This window comes from Oratosquilla oratoria, chromosome 4, assembly GCF_046742065.1.
Source record: "Oratosquilla oratoria isolate Oo_2021 chromosome 4, ASM4674206v1, whole genome shotgun sequence".
Lineage (NCBI taxonomy): Eukaryota > Metazoa > Arthropoda > Malacostraca > Stomatopoda > Squillidae > Oratosquilla > Oratosquilla oratoria.
In genome coordinates, this window is record NC_134780.1 from 56,035,012 (window position 1) to 56,047,425 (window position 12,414).

The 12,414-nt window shown below is 38.9% G+C and overlaps 1 protein-coding gene across 12 annotated transcripts in view; it reads right to left on the minus strand.

The window, feature by feature from the left end:
• Positions 1 to 12,414, minus strand: part of LOC143024863 (uncharacterized) — a 201,958-nt gene that overhangs the window by 34,281 nt on the left and 155,263 nt on the right. For 3 of the 12 annotated variants that reach the window (XM_076184199.1, XM_076184198.1, XM_076184197.1), the window contains exon 13: positions 8,820 to 8,870. The exons of the other annotated variants lie outside the window; for them this stretch is intronic. In XM_076184199.1, coding sequence (XP_076040314.1) covers positions 8,824 to 8,870 — 47 coding nt within the window. In that variant the 3' untranslated portion in view covers positions 8,820 to 8,823. The remainder of the gene's footprint in view (positions 1 to 8,819; positions 8,871 to 12,414) is intronic. 12 annotated transcript variants of the gene reach the window in all.

Genomic DNA, 12,414 nt, shown 5'->3' on the forward strand with positions numbered 1-12,414 from the left:
CTCAACAGGAGGAACCCATGGCTGCTGTCATCCATTGTCAGGTTTCTAGTGAATGAAATCTGAGGCAACATTTACTATTGTTATCATGGACCAATGACAAGTACCTGAGGGTGTTGGTTCTGCAAGGAGGGCAGTGAAATTGCCCATTTTCAAAACTTGTCTACCCCTTAACCCATCAGGAGGCGAAGCCCTAAGGGCCTGACACTTGGTCTCTGGATGGACTAGGTCCAAGATCTCTATCAACTTCAACTGCATTTCACACATAAAGAGTCGACAATTGGAACTGCTTCCTCTCCCATACCACTTTCACCCAGTGACAGAATGTCTTACACTAATACAACATAGATATCAGTACAAAGTTTCTTCCCAGAGGTTGCAAGGACCAGTGCCAGCCGCTGCAGGGTTGCAGATTTTCCACTTAGTCAAGGCAACAATTACTATCATCATTATTATTACTATTGTAAGTTAAAAATCCTCTATCTAAAATGTTTGGGACTGAGAGCATTTCATATTTTGAATTCTCTCAGATTTCAGAATATTTTCATCTACAAAATGGAAGTTTGGGGATGGGGACCATCAAATGGCATGTGTTCGCTCTAATGCTGACAAATCCACACCATTAACACATGATCAATAGCTTCAATATTTGCTCTATGCTATATTTTTCTATCAATGGTCTTGCTTGGTGGCTGTTGCTGGTGTACTGGAAGCCATGGGTCTTCTGCAAGAGACCATGGGGCAACAGATTGATTGGTTGATTTTTCTGTTAAGAATGGTGAAAAACATCAGAAACGCATGTAAAAGGTGCTTATTGACTGTAAGATGTTTTGATACCCAAGATGAGAAAATTTTAATATATATTTCATGAGTTTCTTATGCACAATTCTCATTTGTATATTTTTCAATCTAACAATAATGTACTGTGTCATGAAAAACATCCGCCAATAACATTTCAACATTTCTGAGAGAATGGAGGTGGAAAGAGAGCCGTTGGGTTGGGTAGATAAGAGTGCCGAGATGGCTTGGGTGCATGAATAAAATGGACGAGAAAAGGCTAAAAATGAAGTAAATGGAGGGTTCTTGAGAGAAAGGCCAAGAATGATGTGGATTCACATGGTGAAGGGGGTATTGGATGCAGGAGGAATGTCTATTAAGCAAAAAAGAATGCAAAAGAGATGGGTGAATGGAAGAAATGATGCAGACTGAAAGAATATTCTTTGTCTGCTTTGTAATTTTTCTTAAGTGAATGAGGGGAGCATGAGGGTAATGCCTGTTGAGCAATGAAGAGACATGGCAAGGATAAGGGTGAATGGAAAATGGTTGTGTACAGGTATTTTGATGCAGCCTGAAGGGATTTCTACATGTCTTCTCTATTTTCCATATGAAGGGATGGAATAGGGGGGGGGGGGATAGGAGTTACCATGTAAATAAAGTGGACCTGCTGTGGATGTGCTGTGTCTTGCTGCACCACTTCCAACCCAGGCAGTGGGCAGGAGACGGGGATGACCTTTCCTCCACGAGGAGCTAAGATAAGAGGGAAACAAGGGTGGTGGATGGGAGTGGGATGGGTGGGAGTTGGTACATGCCTCTGACTTGGCTACCTCCCTTATAAGGGGGAAGAATTCCTTGGTATGTAGATAGATAGGATGAAGAGGGAGGTCACCATATAACAAAAGGCCTTTTGTAAGGGGGTGGCTTTGTTAAAATACACACCCACCCTACACCTATCCAAAACATATCTATTGCCTCTTCCATCTTAGCACCTTGTGAATGAAGGGTCGTGCCTGTCCCTTACCACAATGCTTGGGCTAAAGGTAATACAGCAAGGAACAGCAGTAATGAAGTAGGGATAAACCACCTCTGGCTGTTAGGCCCTGCTATGGAAGTACTGCATCTCACTATTCCTTCTGACCCAGGTGGTGTGTCAGGAAATAAGAATGACCCTTTATCCACAAGGTGCTAAGACTAGCAAGGCAACACATGGGTTTTAGATAGGAATGGGATGGGTGAAGGGTGGGTGTATGCTTAGATTCAACCACCCTTACATGGGGGAAAAGACCTTTTGATTTGTATTCATTTAATGGTAGTTAACATGGAGCTACACTTATGCTATCCTGTTTCTTGCTTACCAATTATCATGCCTCAACTATGTATACACATGTATGAGCATGAGACATTTCTTAATTACACAGCTGAACACAATACAAATTTCAGTGCTGGGCAAATGGTGGCTTTTGCATATACCCTTTTTTTTTCATTCTTCCAATAATGTGTTTAAGGTCATGAAAAGCTTCAGTCACTGTAGCATGCTTTCCTAGATTTACAAAAAGCATTTGATAAAGTACCACACAAAAAGCTACTAAGAAAAATCAAAATAATAGGTGGTGTACAAAGAAAGTTATTGAAATGGATGGTAGATTTTTGAATGGGATAAAAATGAGGGTGGTACTTAAGAGACAAAAACTCGATCTGGGAAGAAATGAAAAGTGGAGTCCCACAAGGTTCTATATTGGCTCCGATAATGTTTGCCATATATATAAATGACATGGATGAAGGTGTGGAATGTTATATGAACTTCTTTGCAGATGATGCAAAACTACTAAAGAAAGTAAGTACAGAAGAAGACTGTGAATCACAACAGAGAGACCTGGATAAAGTCTGGGAATGGAGTCAAAAGTGGGAAGTGAACTTCAACATCAAGAAATGTAGTATAATGGAATTTGGAAATAGTAAAAATAGAATATCATGGCAATATAAAATTGGTACAAAGGAAGTAAAAATAGCTTGGACAGGGACCTAGGAGTTATTATCAGCAAAGACATGTCACCAGACAAACATATTAACAAAATAGTCGGAGAAACCTTCAATTTACTAAGATCAACCAAAGTGGCCTTTGACTACTTCGATGAGGAAATGATAAAGAAAATATTAGTCACACTGATAAGACCAAGATTGGAGTATGCTGTGACACTATGAACACATACATACATACATACTGGGTGTCCACAGTCTTATGCCTAAAGTAAAGGCTATGGACACCCAGTACTAAAAAGAATATAAAGTAATTAGAAAGAATCCAAAGAGCAACGACAAAGATGGCACCAACACTCTCTAAATTGACATACAAACAAAGATTGTCTAAACTGGAACTACCAACCCTGGAAAAAAAAAAGAGAAAGAGGAGATCTACTAACCATCTATAGAATTATGAAAGGGATGAAAGTCTTCAACAGAGAAGATTTATTAAAGTGGGATAAAAGAAAAACAAGAGGACATGAAAAGAAACTCAAAAAGGAGAGTTATAGAAGAGATTTGAAAAAGAATAGGTTCCCACAGATACAAACACAGGTCATTATGAGCATAGCTCTCTTCCCATATAATACAACTAGGTAAACATAAAATGACACAACTGAACAGAATAAAAACAAACTTACAATATCATAAATCCTGAGGCTGGTCAACATATCTGATTGCCACAATGTCCTGCTCTACATCTCTGAGGTGCCTAGTCAATATCTATGAAGATTGTGGTCATAATGTCAAATTATTGTGGTCATACTAGCCGATTATTGTGGTCAAAATGTCTGATGATTACATACATTGATATAGCAAGGGCTTTTCCCCCTTACAAAGGAGGTAGCCAAATTCAAAGGCATAGATGAACTTCCATCCATTTCGTCCCCATATACTCCACTCCAATTCACCACCCCTCCCTCCTTCTTTTCTTGGCTCTTCCTGGAAGACAGGTCATCCCTGCATCTCACCCACTGCACTGGGTCAGAAGCAATGCAGCAAGACATAGCACATCCAAAGCAAAGCTGCTTCATTTAATCTGCGACCCCCACTCGCTGTCCCCTCATGCAGAAAAAGAGAAAAGAGGGAGAAATCCCTTCAGGCTCCATCAAAATATCATTCACACATACTCCCTCATCCACCACCTACTCCCTTCCATGCATCACAGCATTATCCATACACAACTATTCTCCACTCATCCTTATCTTATGTCTTCTCCCTTCCTTCCTCAACAGACATTCCCCTTTCCCAATGCCCCTTTTACCCTATCCATCCACCTCATCCTTGGTTGCCCCCTCATGTACACTCCTTCTACCTCTGCCTTCCACACCTCTTTTATTAATCTTTCTTCACTCGTTTTTTCCACATGTCCAAACCATCCCATTACTCTTTCATCAACCCTATCTTCTCTTAACTCTCTTTCCACCCCTGCTCTCCTGCTCACTTCATCCAGCCTAGTAACTCCTTCCATACTTCTCAGGCATTTAATCTCAAACACATTTAAACTCTTCCTCTCTTCCTATTTTATGTTCCATGTTTCTGCCCTATAAAGTATTGCTGGCACAATCATCCCTTCATACAATCTCCTCGTAGCATCCATTCCTAAATGTCTATTTCTCATTATACTTTTTAATCCCCCAAGGCATTTACTTGCTTCTCTCAATATACATTTTACCTCCACTCCTCCCTTTCCCGCCACCTTTGCCCCCAAGTATCTAAAGCTATCCACTTCTTCCAGTCTCTTTCCCTTAACACTCACTTCCAATTTGCTGCCATCCTCTCCCCTTGTACATCTCATCACCTTACTTTTACCCACATTTATTTTCAACTTCCTTTTTTGCAGACCTTCCCAAATTTCATCACTAACTTCTTTAATCCCTCCTCTGAGCCTGCCACATGTGAAATACCTAATTTGATAAAATACTATTTGATAACGCTATGGAACAGCATTGGCACAGTTTCCATTGTCATCATGATATCCAATTATAATCATTATTCAAGTGAAATACATCACTTGATAGAATGACAATATTGGATATTGTTATTGGATAAATATAAAATATTTTAATCTATCTAATTTCATCTTTGGTTTCTCCATTTGACTACAGGTTTCACTTCGCCATCAGCTGAACCAAAGCCAGAATCTAATTTTTATTGCACAAGCTGCTTGCAATGTTCTAAATACAGAAATTGATTCATACACATTTTTAATGCATACAACACAGAACATGTAGTCAATTTTGCTTCAGAAGACATTCTTGTAAGATTATTTATCTTTCATATGAGGAGGTGAGGAGGAGAGCAGGGGTGGAAAAGGAGTTAGGAGATAGGGTTGATGAAAAGAGTATTGGGATGGTTTAGAAAGAATGAATAAAGAAAGATTAGTAAAAGAGGTGTGGAAGACAGAGGTGGAAGGAGTGAACATGAGGGGGTGACCAAGGATGAGATGGATGGATGGGATAAAAGGGGCATTGGGAAAGAGGGGAATGTCTGTTGAGGAAGGAAGGGAGAAGACAGAAGATAGGGATGAGTGGAGAATGGTTGTGTATGGATAATGCTGTGATGCATGGAAGTGGATGGGAGGGGGGTTTGGCTTTCTCCCTGTCTTCTCTTTTCTGCATGAGGGGACAGAGAGTAGGGTTGCCAATTAAATGAGGTGGCATTATTGTGGATGTGCTGTGTCTTGCTGTATTGCTTATGACCCAGGACAATGGGCAAAATGCAGGGATGATCCATCATCTAGGAGCCAAGAAAAGAGGAAGGGAGGGAGGGAGGTAGGGGCAGTGAATCAGAGTAGAGTGGGTGGGGATGAAATTGGTGGGAGTGGAATTATGCCTTTTGACTTTGGCTACCTCCATTGTAAGGGGAAAAAAGCCCATGGTATATTTACCTAGTTGTATTACACGGGAAGGGAGCTATGCTTGTAGTGATCCGTCTTTGTATCTTTCTTCATCAAGTTTTTTTTTTTAAATCTTGAATAGTATTTGCACACACTGTTTCTTTATATAAGTTATTCCAGATATCCCGCACTCTGTGTGGGAAGCTATTATTTTTCCGATCCCTTCTATAGTTATCCTTTTTGAGTTTCTTTTCATGACCTCTTGTTATTCAATTGTCATTTTTTAGTATGTATGTATTTACCTAGTTGTATTTACCTAGTTGTAATATACGGGTGGGGAGCTATGCTCGTGGTGACCCGTCTTTGTATCTCTCCGCATCAAGTTTTATCTTAAAATCTTGTATAGTGTTTGCACATACTGTTTTGTTGTCTAATTTGTTCCATGTATTTATTGCTCTGTGTGGGAAACTGTTCCTTTTCAAGTTTTTTCTATAACTATCCTTTTTCAATTTTTTTCCGTGTCCTCTCGTTCCTGTCTAAAACTTCCATTCCTTTCATTATTCTGTAGATAGTCAGCAAATCTCCTCTTTCTCTTCTTTGTTCCAGAGTTGGTAGGTTCAATTTGGATAGTCTTTGCTCATATGTTAGTTCAGCGAGTGTCGGTGCTAGTTTGGTTGTCGCTCTTTGTAATCTTTCTAGTTTCTTAATATTCTTTTTGGTACTGGGTGTCCAAAGTGATGCTGCGTACTCAAGTTTTGGTCTTATTAGTGTAGTTAGTATTTTCTTTATCATTTCTTCGTCCATATAAGCAAATGCCACTTTGATTGCTCTCAATAAGCTGTAGGTCTCTCCGAATATTTTATTTATATGCTTATCTGGTTTCATGTCCTTTCCAATCATCACTCCAAGATCTTTTTCATAGTTTGTTTTATTTATTTTTTCTTCCCCAATTCTGTAATCTTTTGATATTCTGTTTTTACTCTTTCCAAATTCCATTATACTGCATTTCTTAATATTGAATTTTACTTCCCACTTTTGGGTCCAATTCCATATTGTGTCCAAATCTTGTTGCAATGAGTTGCAGTCCTCTTCCGTTTTTACTTAAGTAATTTTGCATCATCATATGTTTTATCATTACACAATCAGACACAACCAAAACAAACTTATAGTACTAAGAAAATGGGAGCTTCATTATTTTACTATTGTATATACTTATATGCTTTTTGAGACCCTTTTTATGGTACTACAATGTTAGTTCATTGTTTTTTCTATGTTATGATAATGTTCCATTAACAACAGGAAAATTTCAGATGAATATAATTATCATTGGATAGTTTGACAGCAACTAGGTAATTACCCATGTTGACTGATCCCTAAAGCAGCACTGGCTAAATTTTGAATGTTGGTGTATTACATATTTATTTATTTTTTTCATAAAGACAAAGACCAAAGGGAAGGGCGGTGAATGGGAGTGGAGTGGGTGGGGATGAAATGGGTGGGAGTGGAATTATGCTTTTTGACTTTGGCTATCTTCCTTGTAAGGAGGAAAATCCCTTGGTGTATGTATTTTGTTTGTTTTTTTCATTACTTTATACAAATAAAAATCTAATAACTATCATATAATTTTGATTTCTTACCCATTACCTCATACAAAATTTACCCATTTTGTTCTTAGTTATACACAGTGAAATTTTGAAAAACTTTCTGGACTTTTCCTTTAGCAGTGCCAATATCACAAAAGTATTCAGATTTTGGAAATTTTCAGGAGTTCAGAAATTCATAGAGGATTCTCAACCTGCATCACTATTTTCTATGCAATATTACTATCAACATTACTATAACCATGTACCAACCCCTCAGAGTTGCATAAGTAATGAGGCGTTGGATATCTCGTCTACTTAGTGCATCTTTGTTGCTCTTTCTCCTTAATTATTACAGGACTTTCTTGCATGTTCATGTCTTCAGACTCTGCAAGTATGGGTTGGACACAAAATATCCCAGGTGCAACCACCTACACTCCACGAAAAAAAAATCTTCATCAAGTAACCTACAGGCTAATCCAGTTGCTGCTGCATGATTTTTTGGTGCCAGGGGGTACCAGTGAAGGGGACCCCAGGCAATTAATTTATTACTGTAATAATTAATATCATAACATTATTCATCTCATGTGAGGTCTTCTGCAGATCTTCTGCAAGAGACCAAGGCCAATGGATTGATTGATTGATCATCTCATGTACTCCCCACCCACTTCCCCTTTTTTGCTGTCTCCCCTCCCTCATGACTGTCTGCTTCCGACGAATTAAATATTTTGTTGCAAACAGCCTGTGCTTCTATCCTTGGGGATAATATGGCACCAAAAATTTAGTCACAGAAGTGGTAAAGGAAAGAGAGAGCAGCAGAAAGGAGGGACTAGTCTCTAATCATAAAAGAATGCTGAGTGACTTGGTCTGTAGGGATGTCATTTCAGTCTTGAAAATATTAACTGCATAAAACATAGAGTAAATACCCCACACACAGACATGCTTCCCATGAAGTCAGGGCTGGGTCACATTTGTATCATTACATGGTATGTTTAAAAAATATGCCAAAGTAAGTATAATAAACTCAAGTCCCATGATAAGCATGGATATACAAAAAGGACTTTTTCTCCTTATAAAGTGGGTGGCCAAGTCAACCTAAACCCATCCCAAATTCATGCAAAACCTATTCATTGTCCCTCCCATCTTTGCACCTCATGGATGAAGGGTCATGTTCTCTGCCACTACAACAATAAATGCTGTCCTGTTAAGCATACTTGGTTCAGCACATGGGCTGAGTAGTTGTATAAAGAAACAGAACTAAGGTCAGACAATTTTAATATAATTACAATAAAAGTGGTCAGGATGTGATGCATATGTGGACAAAAACAGAAAGTTAGTTTGCCAAATTCTGAGTTGCCTCAAATACACAAACATACAATGATTACTATAATACCTTAAGAGACAGTTGTAACAAGAAAAAAGAAAAAACAAATATTTTGTCTTTGAAAGCAAGTACAATGGAACTGCTTCAGGAACACGAAACACTGCTTTTGGACACTGGTCTTTATACATGCCCTGCAATAAAAGTTTTGGAATCACCAAGCAGAAAGTGAGTTTTTGTCTCTGACCTTTACACCTTTCTCACCAGAAAAGTTTGTAAAACTCACCCATTCACAGTTGTAAAGATGGCTTGTGATATGTTCCACGACTCTGAGGCACTGTAAGGTCAAGTAATGGAAAAGGCAGTAAGCACTGCTGGATTCACTATGTTATCATTATTATTCTTTTATAATAAATTTGGTTTCAAGATTAATGCATTCACCTAAGACTTTTATCACCTAGTCTATGTAAAACTTGAAAATGGTGACAGTCTCACAACCTAACCCAGGGAAACATCAAAAGTGAAAACTTTGACATGAAAAGAAAAACGGATGCATGGTTGTACAGCAAAGAATGAAAATTACAGTAAAGAATACATTAAAGACTTTTTTTTTTTGGTTTTGAATATTTTCATCTGGTATTCTGCATAAAAATATGAATGAATAGTTTGATGGTAAGTTACATATATGAGGTACAATAGAAATGATTTCATTTTCATGTTTCCTCCTTGCCAGGACTAATCAGAGAATGATCTATAAATAAATATATGTGCTGTTTGAATGCGTTTGATTCTGGTACTTTGCTAAAGTTTGTCTATAAATTTAGTCTTCTGACTGGCTAGTTCTCTACACTCCTTCCTTTCAAGCAGCCTCATCCATTACTCTTTCCCCTGCAGGTTTTGCCAAGCCTACAAAGCCTTCCCTGTAGTTTTGAATATAATTATATAAGCTATATTGATGAATCTTCTCATTCCTGTGCCATATCATTGTGGATAGATTTTACTTTTTTTTTTTTAGTAAGGCACAAACCCATGAGTACCTAGATGTGCCACAATAGAATTATGCATTTATTAGAAACATCATGTCACATACTCCAACAGTCTATCATCAAAACCTCTCCCATTTTCTCTAAATCAAGCAGCAGGACAGATACATAGGATATTTTAGAGAAATCAGAAATTGATCAAATTACTAGGGAAAATAAAGTTCTGAAAAAGAGGTTCATGATAATAGACAAACTGGAGAAAATTTATATAAATACAGAGTTAAATAAAAAGAACATCAAAGAGATGATGGAGGTGCTGAAAAGATGGATAAAACCTCAAAAGGACGGAAGAGGTCAAATAAGGGAGATCATTGAACAACAGACAAGTCAAGAACAAGATGAAATGGGAGATATAAAGTACTAAATAAAAGAGAATCATTTGTCTCAGATGTTTATCTATCTATCCATATACCAAGGGATTTTTCCTGATGACAGATGCATCATCCAACATAGGAAAGACTTCCTCACAGATTCAGACTATGCATCTTTTATAGACAGGCAGATGAAGCATATAATCCATAACCTCAAACATTCATCTGCTTGTGGTCAGGACAACATGGGTAACATCCAGCTAAAAGACCTTGGAACACATGTACTCATTATCATTACAAACTACAGCTGTTCACACAACACCATACCCAACATATGGAAGCTACCAGAAGAGAATAGATGACCACTTCACTGATAACTGTCCACGATGCAACACTTCACCCCATACTATACAACACATTATAGAAGACTGCATTGTATACAATCACGCAGGCCAACAACACAATATACAACCTATAAAGGATTTGTGGGAAAACCCCATTCCAACTGAGGCATTCCCCAGGAAGACAGTACTGCTCAGCCAGACAGTCTAGGGAATGACAACAACAACAACAACATATGGGATCACAGGAAAATCATTACAATCCCCAAAGCCAACAAAGAACCAACAGTCCTGGCATCACATTTCTTTGCACCCCCTCCAAAGTCAAAGAATGCCTCATACTACAACTCATTGCACTACATTTCCCCCTTGCCAAATCACATGGCTTTAGACCACTACACTCCACAAACACTCTTCTGATTGACCTTACACAAAAATTTTGACAGCATCAATTCATATATGCCTCAACACAGAACACTTCTTATAACACAAGACATTAGTAAAAAATTTTATGCCATCGCCCGACACAATCTAACAAACAAAATATATGACACAGACACGCACAATAATACCAAAAAATGGCAGGCCAATTCTTTGACAGGCACACATGCCTATGTGTCATATAATGGCCAATCATTGCACACCAGAAACTTTAGGAATGGAGTATCTTGCTCCCTACAGACTCAAAATAGCCCCAACCAAATCCACAGCTTTACCAACTAGACAGCAGAACACAAATACATATCTGTTTATCAACAGCATCCTCATACATACTACACATACACACACACACGCTCACCCAAGATTCTTGGCTTAACATACACTACATCCATATCATTCAAACAACACATTGAAAAAACATATGGAATACACACCTAAACTCAACATAATTAAATCACTTGCAGGTACAAAATTTGGACACAACAATGAAACTACCATTACAGTATACAAACAATATATATGCCCAGTGATGAATTATGCGAGCCCCATGTAGGCCTCTAACCTCACTGAGGCACACCAAAACACCCTGCAGACTATACACAACAAATCCCTAAAGATAATTACAGGTTGCACAAATTCAACACCTACTCAACAAAAGTACTGTCTGCCCAGGATGAGGTGGACAGTATGTCTGACAAATCTGGAAAGATCCATACAAGTGGCATGGTATCACACCAAAAATTCTGTCTGCCTACAGCGAATGGGGAAGGAGTGGAGCTTATCAGCAAGCTATGAAATCACGTAAGTCATTGCCTTATTGGTGAGGAGGGAGTTTGTGTGCCACAAACTCTTGGTCCAGGGCCCTCTTTCAAACCCAAGAAAGATATCTTCTGAGCCATCCCATGTTACCAATATAAACAATACTAAGGATCTAATGCAGAAACCCTAGTCCAGATAGTTGCCCTCAAGAAATCTGGCCAGCAAACGAAGGAAATTGTTTCTGCTTAAGGGTCAGAAGAGGCATCTTCACCAGGTGTTGGCTAGTGTACCCCAAGTCAGCAATACAGTAGTTGATGGTTCTCACTGAACACTGAGCAGTTCTGGGTTCTTTTCCCTCACTTGTCTGGCTGTCACATTTGGCTTAGACTCGTAGTTAATGTTTCACAATAGTTTAGCCCAATATCCAGTCTTTTTAAGTCTCCCAGACCTCTTAGCAATGGTAAAAGTCTGGTTGCCTCCCTTGCGGGTAAGTCTGGCAACCCAACAGCAGGTGGTACGAGTATACATGCCAACCTGTTCAGCAATTTCCTTCATTTACCAGCCAGATTTCTTGAGGGATTTATGGGAGAACCCTGTTCCAGCCATGGAATTATTCAGGGAGACAGGACTGCTTGGCCAGACAACCTAGGGAATGTCATCATCATCATCCCCCTTATAAGAGAAGTAGCTATGTCTAAGGTATGCACCTACTACTATACACCACATCTTGTTTCCCTCTTATCTTAGCTCCTTGTGGATGAAGGGTCATCCCTGTCTCCTGACCAGGTCAGAAGCGATGCAACAAAACACAGCACATACACAGCAATGCTGCTTCACTTACATGGTTACCACCTCTCCACTCCCTGTCCCCTCATGTGGAAAATAGTGAAGACTGGGAGAAATCCCATTGGGCTGCATCAGAGTACCATCCATACACAACCATCCTCCACTCACCCCTACCCCCTACCTTCTCCCTTCCTTGCTCA